The 16,128-nt window shown below is 39.6% G+C and overlaps 2 protein-coding genes across 6 annotated transcripts in view; one reads left to right on the top strand and one right to left on the bottom strand.

Moving 5' to 3' along the window:
- The window catches only part of esamb (endothelial cell adhesion molecule b), a 60,253-nt gene extending 49,371 nt beyond the window's left edge, over positions 1 to 10,882 (top strand). For 3 of the 4 annotated variants that reach the window (XM_004558120.3, XM_076873281.1, XM_076873282.1), the window contains 4 exons: positions 2,491 to 2,535; positions 8,025 to 8,147; positions 8,248 to 8,377; positions 9,514 to 10,882. In XM_004558120.3, the coding sequence (XP_004558177.1) occupies positions 2,491 to 2,535; positions 8,025 to 8,147; positions 8,248 to 8,377; positions 9,514 to 9,985 (770 nt within the window). In that variant the 3' untranslated portion in view covers positions 9,986 to 10,882. The remainder of the gene's footprint in view (positions 1 to 2,490; positions 2,536 to 8,024; positions 8,148 to 8,247; positions 8,378 to 9,513) is intronic. The other variant, XM_004558121.3, reaches the window with a different exon arrangement.
- Positions 10,883 to 10,949: 67 nt separating this feature from the next.
- On the bottom strand, positions 10,950 to 15,721 carry acad8 (acyl-CoA dehydrogenase family, member 8). 2 transcript variants are annotated; one of them, XM_004558119.6, is made up of 11 exons: positions 15,567 to 15,721; positions 14,531 to 14,631; positions 14,141 to 14,310; positions 13,412 to 13,521; positions 13,190 to 13,266; positions 12,970 to 13,107; positions 12,745 to 12,880; positions 12,223 to 12,320; positions 11,954 to 12,106; positions 11,752 to 11,854; positions 10,950 to 11,618 (listed from the first exon to the last, which is right to left on the bottom strand). In XM_004558119.6, exons 1-11 carry the CDS (start codon positions 15,679 to 15,681, stop codon positions 11,563 to 11,565), a joined length of 1,257 nt encoding a protein of 418 aa, XP_004558176.2. In that variant the 5' UTR covers positions 15,682 to 15,721; the 3' UTR covers positions 10,950 to 11,562. The 2 variants fall into 2 exon arrangements, with proteins under 2 accessions (XP_004558176.2, XP_076729398.1); XM_076873283.1 differs by lacking the exon at positions 15,567 to 15,721 and adding an exon at positions 15,071 to 15,198.
- Between the last annotated feature and the right edge of the window lie 407 nt (positions 15,722 to 16,128).

Below are 16,128 nucleotides of genomic sequence, written 5' to 3' on the forward strand. Positions count from 1 at the left end.
AAATAACAACTAGGAAAAAAATAACCCACTAACAGAAATAACAGAAACCTTGCTCGTCTCAGTTTATCCACAAAAAACACATAGATGACAACTTGAATATGCAAGAACCAAATCACATAATCCTGCTGAGTTCAGAGAATTGTTTTATTGAAGTGATGAAAGTGAATTGGAACACATGGTCAAAGCCTGCTAAAAAGACCATAAGATGTGGAGATTTGGTACTCTGTTACAGAGCAAAGCATCTTAGATCGTTGGAAGAAAGCTGTACTTTCTTAATGATGAGTTTTTCTGGGAAGGGGGTGACCCCAGCACTTCTAAATGTTAAAACACTGGTTCAGGAAACATGTCCCCGGATTTAAATCCCTTTTAAAATCATCAGTGAGATTTAAGCAAAACAGCTGCAGCACAAAAGGAAAGGAATATTAGTGAATTCAATATTAGTGAATATGAGAATATTAGGAGCAGAACACAAAAGACAGGAACGTTTGTCAGAAACTATCAGAAATGTATATTAATCATTATAGCAAAATGCACTGCTTGTTCGTCACAGTATTGCACACAGTCCGTTAAACCTCGGGCATATCAGTCTGTCCAGTTAGGACTGATAGATCATTATGAATACATTTAGTGCAAATGAAAGAGGGTTTTACTTGTAGTGGCCACAGATTGTTGCTCTCTCCTTATCCCTCCTGATTGAGTTTGCTCTAGTTTTGTTTTGTGTTGGTGCCCTCTTCACTACTGGCCAACAGAGTTATTTGCATCTCCCATGACAGTCTATCAGTCATTACATGAGGACATAGACAGAGCCGTAGAAGTGCATCAACCAGGAGGACTGGTATATGCTCCTTTGTGCCAGGAGGAACAGAAGGACCGCTGACAGAGCCCTACAGAATGACCTCCAATGGGCCGCGTATGTGCATGTTTCTGACCAAACTGTCAGAATCAGACTGCGTGAGGGCAGCATTAGTCCCAAATGTTCTTTAGAAGAACCTGTCCTCTGTGCATCTGCCAAAGAACAGCAGAACTGGTAGGACTTTTCTCTCAAAATATGACAATAGGTTCACACTGAGCAGATATGGATGGTGTGAAAGAGTCGGAAGACGCTGTGGCGAATATTATAATGCTTCCAACATCATCTGTGAAATGAATGGGGCACCAGTGATCGACCTGCCAGTTCTAGTGTTCGGCTGCGTGATGTCAGTCTGTGAACACATGCTATACTAAAGGATGCCGATCCCTATCATCTATCACCTCCTGCTACTCCTCGTACAAAGGAGCAGATACCAGTAATGCAGCTCTCCTCCTTGTATCCATTTCCTAGTATCTCCTCCACACTCTTGAGGCTGTTCTGGGAGACACAGCAAAGCTTCTTGCAATGGTACACATGAATGGGGATGTGCTCTCCTGGACAAGCTGGACTACATGTGCAACCTGAATGGACTGCAGGTACTGTCTCATGCAAAAGTAGCAGCAAGATTACTAAGAAAAAGCAAAATTGCAGAAAAGTCATTCAGAGTGTATAAAGAGAGAGTAATGGTCTGTGGCTACCACATGCAAAACCATTCCACTGTTGTGATCCTCTCCAGCACACCTGTTGTCACTTTCATCTGAACCACAGCAGGTGAAATGGATTCACAGTGATTCATGATTCCCAACTGAACAGATTGACCCTGTCGAAGTTTAATTATTTGAAGCTGTTTTGTCTTTGTTCACTACAGTATAGTGAATAAATAAATGATTCCCTTGAGTTTTATTGTTTACACCAGCAGGATAAAGGGGTTGAATAATTTTGACTGCAGCTGTAAATGTTTCAAATGGACTTCAGAGGAAGATCCTCGATCGTGGCATGACGCACAGTGTGAAATCCTCTTTACTGAATGAGACACGTAGCATTCTCCTTTCAACGTGCTGCACAAGCGCAAGAGAGAAAACAGGAATTTCTTGCATTATTTTTCACAAAGAAAAAAAAGACGCCATCTGTTTCTGAGCAGTAGGACTTTGGCTGATTGATTGAGTATTGACTTAACTGTTCTGATCTCTGGCCTTCATCTCTTTAAGTCCTCAAACTCATAACATGAAAACTACTCCCTCTGATTATGCATCCTCTCACATGCTTTCAACACTCGAGCTCCAACCCTGCGCGCATCTTTTTATGCACACTGATATATGCCAACTCTGTGACACTTGAACTTTACTCTGCCCATCACTGCTTATCCCTTTCAGCAGTCTCTCTCTCTCTCTCCCTCTCTGTTTTTTCCTCTCTCTCTGCTGATCCTCTCGCCGCACTTCTCATTTCCTGTTGGCCTAGGTACCTAATCTAACAAGCCCCATGTCATTACTTGATCAGCCCCTCTAAGAAGCATAAGTTGGATTTGGGACAGAGAGTGCAGCACATCTTGCTACCCCTCCCTTCAATTTCTACCATTCCCTCTCTACCTTTCATTTAAGCTCACTCTCTTTTTCATCTTTTTGTAAAAAAATAATTGAAAGAGTGGAGAGCCTGCCCCCAGACCATGCTTGTCCTTGGGTTCATGGGTAAGGGCTTTCAGTCATACGTTTTTCAGTTATTCCCCATACTCTTTCTCACCTCTACCTGCAAGAATAATTATGTTTGTAGAGTCAACATGGCACTCCTTAAGCTCTAAGAAAGCTTTAAAGGAAAAGACAAATCAACCCCATTTGTAATAATGCTTATAATAGTATTTTCAAAAATTTAAAATAAAAAGACTAGATTCAAACTCTATAAATATTAATTATAAAACCACTCAGTTGTCTTTATTTTAACCATTTGGAATTGTGAACCAGTGTTTTATGCTGTTATCTTTCCTGACTATTTCCATGACAAGCAGGGGTTAAAGTGGGCTGGAACAATCTGGAACAGCACGAGTAATTAAATCTGACAGACAGGTTATTGTACAGTGGTGAACAAATCTTTTCCCCTTTCCAGATTTCCTGTTTTTTTTGGTGTGTTTGTCAAACTTAAATGTTTCAGATCATCAAAGAAATGTAAATATTATACAAATATAATGCAGGTAAAGAAAAAATGCATTTTCTACATGAAGCTGTTTATTATTTAGGCAAAAAAATAATTATCTAAATCTACATGGCCCTGTGTGAAAAAATAAGAAATAATGTAATTGAGATCTCGTAGTCTGGTAAAGTTTATAAAGCCATTTCTAAAGCTGTGGTACTACAGTGAGAGCCATTATCTACAAATGGTGAAAACATGGAACAGTACCCTAAGAGCACAAGGACGACTCATCCAAGACTTTAAAAAGACCCCAGAACAACACCCAAAGAACTGCAGGCCTCACTTGGCTGAGTTATGGTCAGGTGTTCATGACTCTTCAGTAAGAAAGAGACTGGGCAAAAATGACCTACAAGGCCAAGTTCCAAGACGAAAACCTCTGCTGAGCAAAAGGAACATAATGGCTCAACTCAGTTTTGGAAGAAAACATCTTGATGATCCCCAAAACATTTGGGAAGATGCTCTGTGGACTGACAAGACAAAATTTGAACAGTTTGGGACATGTGTGTCCCATTACATCTAGTGTAAAAGTAACACCACATTTCAGAAAAAGCAGAAAAGGAGACTGTCGGGCCATCTGCTTCTGACCTCAAGCACACTTTGGTTCTGCAGCAGGACAATGATCCAAAAAACACCACCAGAAATGAAGCCTTCGGAGTGGCCTAGAATTCGATTCTAGCATGTGGCATGACCTTAAAAAGGTGGTTCATGCTCGAAAACTCTCCAGTGTGGCTGAATTACAACAATTCTGCAAAGATGATTCTGCCAGAATTCCTCCACAGTGCTGTAAACTCAGTTATTGCAAACGCTTGATTGCAGTTGTTGCTGCTAAGGGTGGGCCAACCAGTTATTAGGTTTAGGGGCCATTTACTTTTTCACACAGGGTCATTTTTTTCACTTAATAATAAAGGCTTTCATTTAAAAACAGGATTTTGTGTTAACTTGTGTTATCTTTGTCTAATATTTACATTTGTTTGATGATCTGAAACACTCAAGTGTGACAAACAGAAAAAAAGAGGAAAATCGGGAATGGGGCAGCACTGTATATCACTATTGAATGAGTTCATTCTTCATGTGCTGCAGGCTGTGGTGGCTGCCAGGGGCAGCTTGGTGGTACTTACTCAGTAACAAGAAAAAAACTGACATCCCAAGGCCCACTTACACTTTCAACACATCCCTCTTTTTATTGTTGCTGTGATGCGTTCATGGTGCAGAAGTAAATTTGTTGTGGTACTTAGCAACTGGGTAGCTACTGAAGTAAGCATAACAGAGTAACATTTTTTTTAAATGGCAGGTAGTTTTAAATGCAACATTTTAATCAACTTAAATGTCACCAAACACACACAACTGTTTCCGTGCAGTTTTTCAAAAAGTGGACAGTTTCTGTATTTCCCAGGGGGGAAAATGTTAATGTGTGACATTGACAGAGAAAGAAAGGGAAGAAAGGAAAGGAAGATCAAAGGTTATTTTCAAAAGTAATCATTGCTCAGCGTGTGACATTTTTATGGACTAGTAAGTTAAAATTTATGTGTAATTTTCTGATTCATTTTAGAGTGCTTAATTAAAATTTTGGATCTATAGGTGATGTGTTGCTAAATTATGTTTTTGTGAAATGTCTTCCAAAAACAAATTTAAGTCATTTAAATTTTAAGAATATACTGTTCAGGCTAGTGCAGGGTACACTGGTTAGTTTACAGTAATGCAGTGCGCTTGACTGGTTACAGCTAGGGCAATGTTACCAGATTACATCAAAGGTAGCAGACATCAAGGTATAAACCTTTTATACTAGCTTTATTGTATCTAGTTAGGGGGTTGGAAATCGGCCATATAGCCTGTGTAACATCTGCTTTAGATATTGTTGAATTCAGTTGGTTGCATCATCAGACAGAGCAATGAATATTAGAGTAGAAACCCAGGTCAGCAGATCACAAGGTTGTACACAAGGACAAACCTACTGGAGCTTACAAAACAATGTCTTATGTGCCCTTTTTCTAAGTGATTCTTAAGACTAAGACTTGATCTTGGTGTTCCCCACCTGCCAAATCCCACTTTAACCCCTCATGACAAGGACTTTTAAACTTCCAAGCCTCATTAATATTAAGCGGAAGGGTTGACTTTGTCCTTTAAATCTTTGCAGTATGTTGTGTTAGATTTAGCTGTCATCCCATTGCAGTTTTTAACTGTGTACTATAAGATTATGTTAATTTATTATTGTGTAGTTAAGCTATGATGTGGGTTAATAAATAAATATGAATATAGTCAATAATAGCCCTAAATTGTATAAATTTAATATGCTTTCATATTTTATTACTTATATATGAATATTTCACATGTGAAAAACATGAATATGATTTTCTTGCAGATATGGATAAAAATATCTGTAACCCTTTCAGTCACTTTTTAGCTTTCATGGTTAGCGAGTTAGCACACAGAATAACTGACTTAATCCAAGAGGACCTAAATATCACACAATAAAGTTTAAACTTTAAAAAAAAAACACAGCAAGCAATGTTTAAACCATATATTGAAAAAAATCTTATACAGTCATTGATTTAAAAAATAGTTAATGTTTGCTAGCTAGCTAGTAGCTAATTAGCTTTAGCTTGATGTGCTAGAAATTTGTTCAGCAGCTAGTTTGAAGTAACTGTAAAACTCAAAGGAATTGTTCAACTGTTTAAACTCATTAACTTGATATGTAAACTTTGTAACAATGCTATACAATTTGCAGTTTAGTGTGCTATAAATAAATGTTTATTAATAGCAAAATATAAAATTAGTAGGCTACAATACGAGTAATTAACAGTTTCTGCTGGTAATAGTTTTACTTATTTAGCTAAGTAAAACTATTATTATTATTACTAATATTACTGTTATTATTATTATTATTATGATTACATATTGTCTGTTCACTGTAGCTTTTTACAGCATATATGCTGTGTAAAAGTCTCAAGCCAACACTCATTTAAAAAAGAAAAAAAAAATTGCCTCCAAGGAGTCAGATGTTCTAAGTTCTCCAGGCTTTATAAAGGGTTTAATAAAAAATATATATATATATTATAATTTTATAAAAAAAAATAATTTTGACCACCTTTTTAGCTATTTAACACTAACCTATGACTTATTCAAGCATAAAAGAGGCACCTAAAGTCAAGGAGATTTATGGTGCAGAGTGCAAAGATGTCAGAATAAATTATGTTATTGTAAAAACCTATTTTTTTTTTTGCCCTATATACTGTATCTGTTTTAATATTGTTACTGCAGCCCAAAAACTCTTGAGACACTCCTCATACTAAGGATATCATTTAAACATAGGCATGAAATTAATAGATTTATGAGTGAATAAACAGGGAAAGGTGTCTTTTATGCTTCTGTTTTAGTTGTGCTTCTTACTTACTCGAAATTTTATCAGCTTATGGCTGTTTAGCCCTTTAGGTCAGAATTAATGTTATACCCTTTACTGACATCCAAACTAAACATGTTTGCTTACATTGCTGTGCAAACTAATCCTGCATTCGATGGGCACATATGCCATGTGAGGTAGCTGACTATACTATTAGCTGCAAAGTCTGCCAGTTTCCATGAGTCACATGTCATGTGTCAAGGCTTTGACAAATGCTGCTCATTGACCTTGCAGTGATGGCAGCATAACATGAGTAATGGTCCCATCTTGACATGAAGTCGCACTTACTGTAACATCAGATCCCTGCAGCTCTGTTGCCACGGGGATCTGTGATCACTGTGCAGGCTTGAAATCGCTCCAAACGAGTCAGCTGATACGCGGCTAATCTGTCACAATTAGGTTGGGGCCTTCACAGCTGTTTTTTAGGCCCAGGGATTAAATAATCACAGCAGGACAGGTGCATATCACCCTTATCCACAACTGTTTTTCTTGGGTTTATTTTGATTTCTCACGCATAATGTTAACACGCTGGTCTTAAGCTTAATAAGCATAGGCATAATTTATTTCTACTTTTGATTTCAATGTTTTTTTAAGACCTAGAGGGGCAGGATATATGTCAGCAGCTTCTTCTTCTTCTGTATTTATTGAAAACACAACAGATTTAGAAATTATTACATCTGCCTACCTTAGCCCTCCTTGTAGTAGTGAAACAGGAGAGACAAAACAAAGCTCAGTCCAGCCTTTGCCCAACCAAAACTTTGGGATTAGAGCAGTTTGGGAATAATTATTAAAGATTTTGCTCACACCTTTCCACTAAATCTACTTCTTTTGCCCTTTGTGACTGACTCAATGCTTTACAGTCACTTTTTCAGGGGAGGGTTTCCAGTAAAATCAAACACACCTACTCTCAGTTGCCGCCATGAATCAAAATGAGATCAGATGAAGGCGTGCTGCGATATGACGTCTCAGATTGGATTTCAGAGGATTTGCTGTGATAAATCCAGCATGAAGCTTGTTTATTTTTCGACAGCCTATGTCTGCAACATAGTATTTTAAGATCAGATGTGCTAAGAGGAACAGATTGTGAGACTGATGCACATGCTCTCACTGCATGTGTGAGAAAATATGAAAACAAAAACTCATGTCCAGCATCAACAGACTAGTGTTGTTAGATTGCAGCAATGTAACATTTCTTTTCCTCCACTAAGTAATGGAAACCAGCCAATAATGGCCAGCCAATAATTATATTCTGTATTAACACTGCAATGATATGTTGAATACATTAGTCTTAGCATGATATAAAAAAAACAACAAAAATAAATAAAGTGATACTAACATAATACTTGTGATACTGATAGAAAGAATCCCATGTTTAAGTTTAAAAGAGAAAACTAAGTTGCAAACGAACAAACTTTTTATTTTTAATAAATATAAATCCAGTTATAGTCAATTGTAATTGTGTATATATAGTAAGTCTGTTACTTCGTACTGTAGTAAGTTCATGTGTTTAGTTCCCTTGACGTTTTTCTTCTTCCTGGCTCAGATCACATAAATATGTGATTGTGAAGAGTGTGTAACTACAGTTGTTTTTTTCAGATGAGAGACACGGTACCCTCAGGCTGAGCAACCTCACTAAAAGCATGTCAGGGAAGTACATCTGTCGAGCCAGCAACACCGCCGGCTCCGACAGCTGCTCCATTAACCTGGAGGTTTTCACCTGTATGTACACAGCATGAACTCTGTTTTTATTCTCCTTCACCCCAGAGTATTTAAAAGTTTGTTTGGGAAATCACCACTCCATCTTTGTTACGTTTCTCAGCTTCCAACGCAGGTGTGATTACAGCAGCTACTCTGGGGTCAGTGGTGGGACTGGTGGCCATGGTGCTGTTTCTCATATTCATACTGAGGAGGAGAGGGGACACAGAGGAGGAGATAGCCAATGAAATCAAGTGAGTTTCACTGTCTGTAGAGTGGGCACTTTGTCACATTAAATCCTCTTTTATGCCTCTACAAGATCACAGTGACGCCATGCGTGGCTTATTATATTCTAATAAAAACATCATTAAACAAATTGCTGATGAGTTTAATATGTTATTCCCTTGTTTTAGGACATGTTGAACAGTAAAATTATGTCAGTTTTGTAAATTTTGGTCATTCCATGTAATCCAAAAGGAGGATTAGCCTGGATTTTCTCATTGGTTAATCACTTGTGATCAACAAGTCATTGGCCAATAAGCATCCAGTTTCCCTTCTCCAGTTTAAAAACACCACATAAAGGTTAAAATGCTCATCTCATGTCTTCAAACAGAAGTTTACCATTAAAAGGCTTATATCACCGGAGCTAAGGCTTTATACAGTCTATGTGTACATCATGTATTTCTTGACAGCTGTCAGAAATGTGGAGTAGTGAGATGTAATTTCTGTGTCCAAAAAATGATGATGATACAAATGGAAAGTAGAGTGTGTCGTCTCTGAGCACGACGTGACAGTAAAGTCATCCTATTCATCCTAAAGAGGCCATTTGGAGTCGAAGAGGGTAGATCCTGTTTTTTCTCATTATTTTCAATCCAGTTGTTTGGAGCAGGGCTTTAAATTGACTTTTGCTCAGTGTGAAATGTGCAGTGTTGCACATCATCCAACCAGAACCCCTGCACTAAGATATGGTAAGCGCCATAATGTGTGCCCTCCACCTCACGGTGTAATGTACCCACAAATTTTCCAAAAAAAACCAAACAAGCCTTCTGCTTCTAAGAGTCCGTTTACAGTAATGCAAAGCAGTGATTCAGCAAGTATGTGTTATCTGTGTTTTCATGCTATCCTAGTTTTTGTGCATTTTTGAACATTTAACCTTTGTAACTGATACTGTGTAAGTAGAGCATCGTTTACACTAAATCAGTAGTTTACAAGCGCTTGATTGTTAGGAGATCACGTGAGTATAAAATACTGTCACTCAATGTGTTTTGTTGACAGTATTGCAGCTGCAGTGTCCGTTATCGTTTTACTTGAAGCACTTCACTTCTGTTTTGTTTTCTGTCTCCTTTTTAATGATTTTTCTTTCACCCTCTTTCCTTGCTTTTTACCGCAGGGAGGACGCTCAGGCACCAAAGCGAGTGTCATGGGCAAAGAGCAACACAGGCTCAGATGGTATGTCCAAGAATGGCACGTTATCCTCCATAGCCACCAGCCCTCAACCACGAGACCCCCATCAGCCCAACTTCCACTATCCGTACTCCCCGATATCAGCTTCAGACGCGAGCTCAGTGATCAACGCCTACCAGCTGCGCCCTGGAGAAGCCAATACCTTACAAGGGCTTCCTGGCTACAACATCGGAGGCACGCCGTCGCGTAAACACAGGCGGCCTCCGAGTGCAAACGGGGCTCCTTCGCAGGTTCTCAGGAGCCCTGCGGTCACCAACCCCAAAAGAACTGAGGGGGCGCAGCCTCAGATGGCACCTCCACCCACTGTGTCCCCACAAGTTAGTTCCTCCACTCTGACACGCATGGGAGCTGTTGCTGTCATGGTGCCTGCTCAAAGCCAGGCTGGATCACTGGTGTAACGGCGTGGGAAGCAAAGGACAGAGAATCCCTCGCAATGAAGCGCCCTTTCTCGGTGAAGGCCTGATAGGTTGAGAGAGAAGGAAAAAAACGTGCTTCACTGGAACAAACTCTTCCTTCGGTTTGTTGACGAACCAGTGCAGTGTTCTTCATTTCAGTTTTCTTTTAAATGCTGCGATCAGGCTCATTAAAGAGAAATATATTTTTATTTCCATGCTTAGAACGAAAAGAAGTGTTGATTTTACGTAGCAGCATACAGTGATATTGTAAACCGTAGCAAGCAGGATGGTTTACTTGCGATTGTCGTGCAATGTTTTGGCTACATTTCTATGATTTCTACAACTTCATTGTAAAGAGATTTTTCTAATTTCATTTTTATGTTATTTTACCTGGATGTGTAAAGTTCACTTTTCTCAGGCTAACTGCACTCGTTCAGAGCAAAAACACACAATTCAGACACTGAAAATAGTTTCTAGAGTTTCACATTTCTGGCCCACATTCATGTTCACATCAAGAAACAGTTTCAGTGTGGGTTGAAGACTGATAAGGACTCAAAACGTGATGATTTTGCTTGTTATGGTAGCTGGAATGTAACCAAAGTAGTGAGTATAAGTGTTAAAGGCGATGGTTTCTGACTATTTTGCTTAAAATTGTTGAGTATAACAAGATTACTGCAAACATATGGCAGAGCCAGTAGTGGAGACCGCTCAAGAAAGCGTCCATCCTCGATATCTGACCAATGTTTTCTGCTTGTTTGTTTTCATGATTTCAATTACACTGAACTCTGGAGATAACGATGCAATGATGTTCTGATGTTGAAATACTACATGTAGCACTTTTAATGCAGTTCTGACTGTTGATGGAATTTTGTTTTTCAATAAAATGTTCTGCAGTATTTGACTAAATATTGATCAGTTCCATATTTAATGGAAACAAAAACCTAAAGGTGCTAAACTGCAAATGAAGTCCAATTTAAGAAAGCTTTATTTGGAGTGTAACATTTCATTATATAACCTTCACAGCACCTGTGACATATTTCTGTAATTCTGCAAAAAGCAAAGAAAAGGATGAAATACAGTAAAATTGCAATAACCATGAATATACATAAGGATTGAAAGACCACTTTAGGGACAGTGATGCTGGGATTTTATGAACTGTTACTTTTTCTTATTACTTTTTCCTCTGTCATCTCTCCGTCGCTGGTGGATGAGTTTAATTACCTGGGGTAAACCCTTCAAAGCAACAGACGGAGTGCCAGCAGGGTGGAGCAGTTGGAGACGAGTGTCAAGGGTGATTTGTGACAGAAGGATTGAAAAAACTACACTGAAGTTGGTTGTGCTAACTTACATTACATCTGATGTGGCGTACACATTCAAACATGGAGTCTAAAGGGTTTATTTATGACAATGATGCTGATTTGCGAGGGTTATTAGATGGAGGGTGGGTGGATGAACATACACTCAAGTCAGGAAACATTCATTGAAACTATGATGTGCAGGGCAGCACCAGTCATACTGTAACAAACCAGATATGAAGACCATAACAACATGGTCAGTTTAAATCCAGAGGACGAGCTTTATCACGACTCCGACAGCAGATTTCGGGAAATGATCATCCTCATCACTTCATTGGTTCCTTTAAGGGAAACAAAAGCAGGAAACAGCTGGTGAAAAACAGCATCACAGTTGCCTTACATGAAACCAAAGGAGCCACACTAAAATATGACAAAAGACAAACAAAAAGGCTAAAGAGAGAGAAAAAACCTCACCTTCTAGGATCTGGTGGACTCTGATGTCCCGGACAAACTGCTGCACTGCGTAGTCTTTAAGGTAACCGTACCCACCGTGCATCTGAAGAGCCTGGTTGCAGATCTGTTGAATACAAGCAGGAAAAAACATAAAAGATCACTTAATATAGTTAATTTCATGCTTTTTAGCCAAATACTGTTAATCCTCCTTAGCACTGCTCACATTAAAGCACTCGTCTGTGGCAAAGAGCTTGGCCATGGAGCAGATGGCAACAGCATCGGGGCGGTCCTCCTGCAACGCCTGCGCTGCTTCACGTATCAAAAGGCGAGACGCAACCAACTTGGTGGCCATTTCTGCCAGTTTGAACTGAAGAAACTACCATATTAAAAGAGAGGGGGGGGGGGGGGGGGGCGTGAATAACAGTGGCAGGACAAGTATTCTGTTTCACTGAGTTTTCACTAAATAAACTGAAAACAGGGGAACCTGCTTACCTGGTTGTTTGAGAGTGTTTCTCCAAACTGCTTGCGCACTAACAGGTGATCCCTCGCCAGCTGCACAGAAGCATGCGCCGCCCCAAGAGAACAGGAAGCTGGCGGCAGAGTATTTAGAGGAAAACCAGTGAGTAAGTTGTTTGGCTTTGTTTTAAACGCCTTCATGTCAATGCCAAATACTGTGTGACCACAAATACTGACGGTTTGAGCTGAGTTATTACTGAGCAAACCACTGCTACTGGTCATAACCAAGGGCATGCTCATTTATAAAAGTGTGTTAATCCAAATCTACTGAAACCATTCGTCATGCCTTAACCAACTCAAGGTTTCTTTAAAAGCACGCTGCACGCAATTTATGCACAAATCTGTTTCCCCCGAAGCTCGTTGAAGCCCAATTATGATGCAGATTACATACTGTTACTTCTAGCTTTAAAAAAAAAAAAAAAGATTTACATTGGATTGTAAGTATAAAAGACACAGTTTTTGGATGCTTGGCTACTTGGGTGGTGTTTTCCTCCTTACCAATATTAATTCTGCCTCCATTCAGGCCTTTCATTGCGAAGTTGAAGCCCTGTCCTTCCTCACCGAGCCGGTTCACCACTGGAACCGCACAGTCCTCAAATATCACGGCCCTGGTCGGCTGAGAGTTCCAGCCCACCTGGAGGACAGATTGTTTTTAACAGCTGATTGGCTCAATTCTGCCATCTAGTGGTTGAACACCAAAGTGGCGCAACTGTGAAGTCGTACTTTTTTTTCTTTTTTGCCAAAACTGAGGCCGGGGGTTCCCTTCTCCACCACCAGACATGAGATACCTTTAGGTCCTTTACCTCCAGTTCTGCACATCACGACGTAGACATCTGTGTCTCCTCCTCCACTGATGAAGGCCTAAAAAGTGCCGAATAAATTAGAGGAGCTTGCATTTCTACAGACCTTAAATGACCTGAGCGTACAGACAGGTCTGAGTTACCTTTGAGCCATTCAAGACGTAATGGTCGCCTTTCCGCTGAGCAGAGGTCAGAAGAGAAGCAGCATCGCTGCCGCTGCCTAAAACAAAGATCGCAGGTTGAACTTTAACTAAAGTACTCACATGTGTGGAAGAACAACATACATGTGAAACGAATTTCTCACATAGACAGCTGTGAATAATTTTACACAAAGAACTCTGCTGTCTTTTCGCATGCAGACTCACCTGGTTCAGTGAGACAATAGGAGGCAAACTTCTCCATAGAACAGAGATCAGGACAAAACTTTTCCCTTTGCTCTTTATTGCCATAGCTGTCTATCATCCAGGCACACATGCTGCAAAGATAAGGAGGACAGAGGAGATTAACATGCAAATAAATAAATAACATACACTCTCTGGCCACTTTGTTAGGCATACCACTTCAACTGTTTGTTAACACAAATATCTGATCAGCCAATCACATGACAGCAACTCAGTGCATTTAGACATGAAGACACAGTCGAGTCGACCCAGTGATGTTCAAACTGAGCATCAGATTGGAAGAAATGTGATTTAATGATGGTGTTGGTAGAATACGTGCTGGTCTGAGTACACAGAGTACCACTCCTGTCAGCTAAGTACAGCAAACTGAGGCTAGGATTTGCACGAGTTCACCAAAATTGGATACTAGAGATATGTTGCCTGGTCTGTTGAGTCTCGATTTCAGCTTCAACATTTGACATGAACAACATGAAAGCATGGATCCATCCTGCCTTGTATTAACAGTTCAGCCTGCTGAAGTACCAATTATTTAAATGCTAAAGTGAACCTGAGTATTGTTACCGACCACGTTCATCCCTTCATGGCCACAGTGTACCCATCTTCCTGTATGTATAATCCAGACAAACTGACACCTGCTGTAAATATGGCGTCTTTTAAAAATGCTCCCAACCAAAATAATCTTATTATTCATACTTGTGGATGCTGATGTAGGCTGTGGTGCTCACACATCCCGTGGACAAAGCCTCAAAGATGATCGACGTGTCCAGCCGAGAAAGGCCAGATCCTCCAACATCTGGCTGAACGTAAATCCCACCGAAACCCAGCTGGGCCGCTTTACGCATGGTCTCCACTGGAAAGATTTCCTAAGTGGGGAAGAAACATCTAACCATTAGCACACCCTGCCTAGTGCTGTTACTAGTTACTTATTGCCTAATACTTATTTTTACTTTTTTTTTCTCCTGATCAGGACTTTGGATTGATACAAAAGATTGCCTTTATATGAGCAAACATGGTTTTGAACCCCTCACATCTGTTGCTTTCACGTTTGATTAATAACAGTGTTTTAAGCTTCCTAGCTCATACCTTTTGGTCCCACTCTGCCATGTGTGGGGCCATTTCATTGGCTGCAAAGTCAAAGGCCACTTTTTGAAACTCCTTCTGTTCATCTGTGAGTCCGTGGGAAGCTGCAGACAAAGAGCGGAGGACATTAAATACAGAAACTGCTCTGTGTGCTTTTAACCATTACATACTGTTCATATTTCATGTCTTCACAGTCTGGCTCAGGTCACGTTGAACCCAGGCTAAGAATTCCCTCATAAGTGTCTACAGCATATTGTTAAACAGAGATTAATTTAGAGTATATAAATAGTCACCTTTTTTACTCACTATGTATTTATAAACCTATATTAATCTCTAGCTCTCTTCCACAGTCTTTGTCCTGTCTTTGTCCCTCAACCCCAGCCAGCTGTGGCAGATGGACGCCCCTCCCCGAGTCTGGTTCTGCTGGAGGTTTCGTCCTCCTTCTAGTTTTTCCTTCCTAGTGCTGCCAAAGCGCTTGCTCACAAGAGGTCATATGAGTGCTGGGTTTTTTCTGTTTTCTTTGTATTATTGTAGGATCCTTACCTTACAATACAAAGTGCCTTGAGGCAAATGGTGTTGTGATATGGTGCTATATAAATAAAATAGAATTGAACTGAACTGAAAAACATCTAATATCATAGAGTATTATGTCCTGTTATACCTAACACATTACAACATAACAGCCACGATGATTTAAATAACATCTAGGTGTTGAATAATCCGAAAGAGAGGGGCGGTGCTAAGGAGAGGCGTGCAGCTTTCTCTGCCTTCCGACTGGAACTGAGATCTAACAAACCAACCAATGACAGTCGGCTGCGATAAATAAGTAAATAAAAGCGCTGAATATGTGTAGCATAAGCTTCTTTTTTTTAAAATCTTAATCAGCAGTCACGTTTGTTTGCTACAAAGCTGTGTGACTACTTAACATATCGCTGGTTCATTTCATTGCTTCAGGTCCAATGAGGTAAATGAAAGAAACAGAGTTTTTAGAGCTACTTGTATTACTTAAAGCTAGTAGATCTCGTTTTCTGGTACTTACGGTCGATGCATGCGGCTATTCCTCTTCTCTGTGAGTTTCCGCTTAATGTTACACGATTTTTACATATTCTGGAGCCCAGCCGGGCTATTCTCGACAGAGCTCCTACAGCAGCCATGTTTACCTCTACAGTGGTGAGTCACTCGGCAGCGGGACTGCTGGTTATTGTAGTTTGTAGTCGCACTTCCGGCTTGTATTACGCATTTAAAGGTGCCATATTGAAACGGGGTTCGTTTCAATTAAACGAAATGTTGAAAGTAAATATTTTAAACATTTATACATGTTTTGAAATTTTACTTTGATTTGTTTAATCACATGAAGTAATTCATTTATGCTAGATAACACAAGTGAGTATTGATATTATGCTTATGAAAAAGTTTTTGAACTACCACGGCATTTATTTGCTGTTATTTATTCAGATGTATGACATGACCAGTTTGATTATTACACTACAGTGTAGGGTCCATAACATTATTTTTTTAATTGTATATCTTTTTAAATAATGATATTTAAATTGTGAAATGTAAATGATGGAAGCTTGTGTCTACCACTGATTTATTTTTTA

Source organism: Maylandia zebra, linkage group LG14 (assembly GCF_041146795.1).
Source record: "Maylandia zebra isolate NMK-2024a linkage group LG14, Mzebra_GT3a, whole genome shotgun sequence".
Classification (NCBI taxonomy): Eukaryota; Metazoa; Chordata; class Actinopteri; order Cichliformes; family Cichlidae; genus Maylandia; species Maylandia zebra.

What these genes read in the sequence shown, in the direction of transcription:
- acad8 (XM_004558119.6), bottom strand. Translation starts at nt 15,681, where the DNA reads ATGGCTGCTGTAGGAGCTCTGTCGAGAATAGCCCGGCTGGGCTCCAGA. An exon ending in CTATTGTCTCACTGAACCAG is followed by an intron (nt 13,267 to 13,411) that starts GTGAGTCTGCAT and finishes TCTTTGTTTTAG; the next exon opens with GCAGCGGCAGCGATGCTGCT. An exon ending in CCACAGACGAGTGCTTTAAT is followed by an intron (nt 11,855 to 11,953) that starts GTGAGCAGTGCT and finishes TGTATTCAACAG; the next exon opens with ATCTGCAACCAGGCTCTTCA.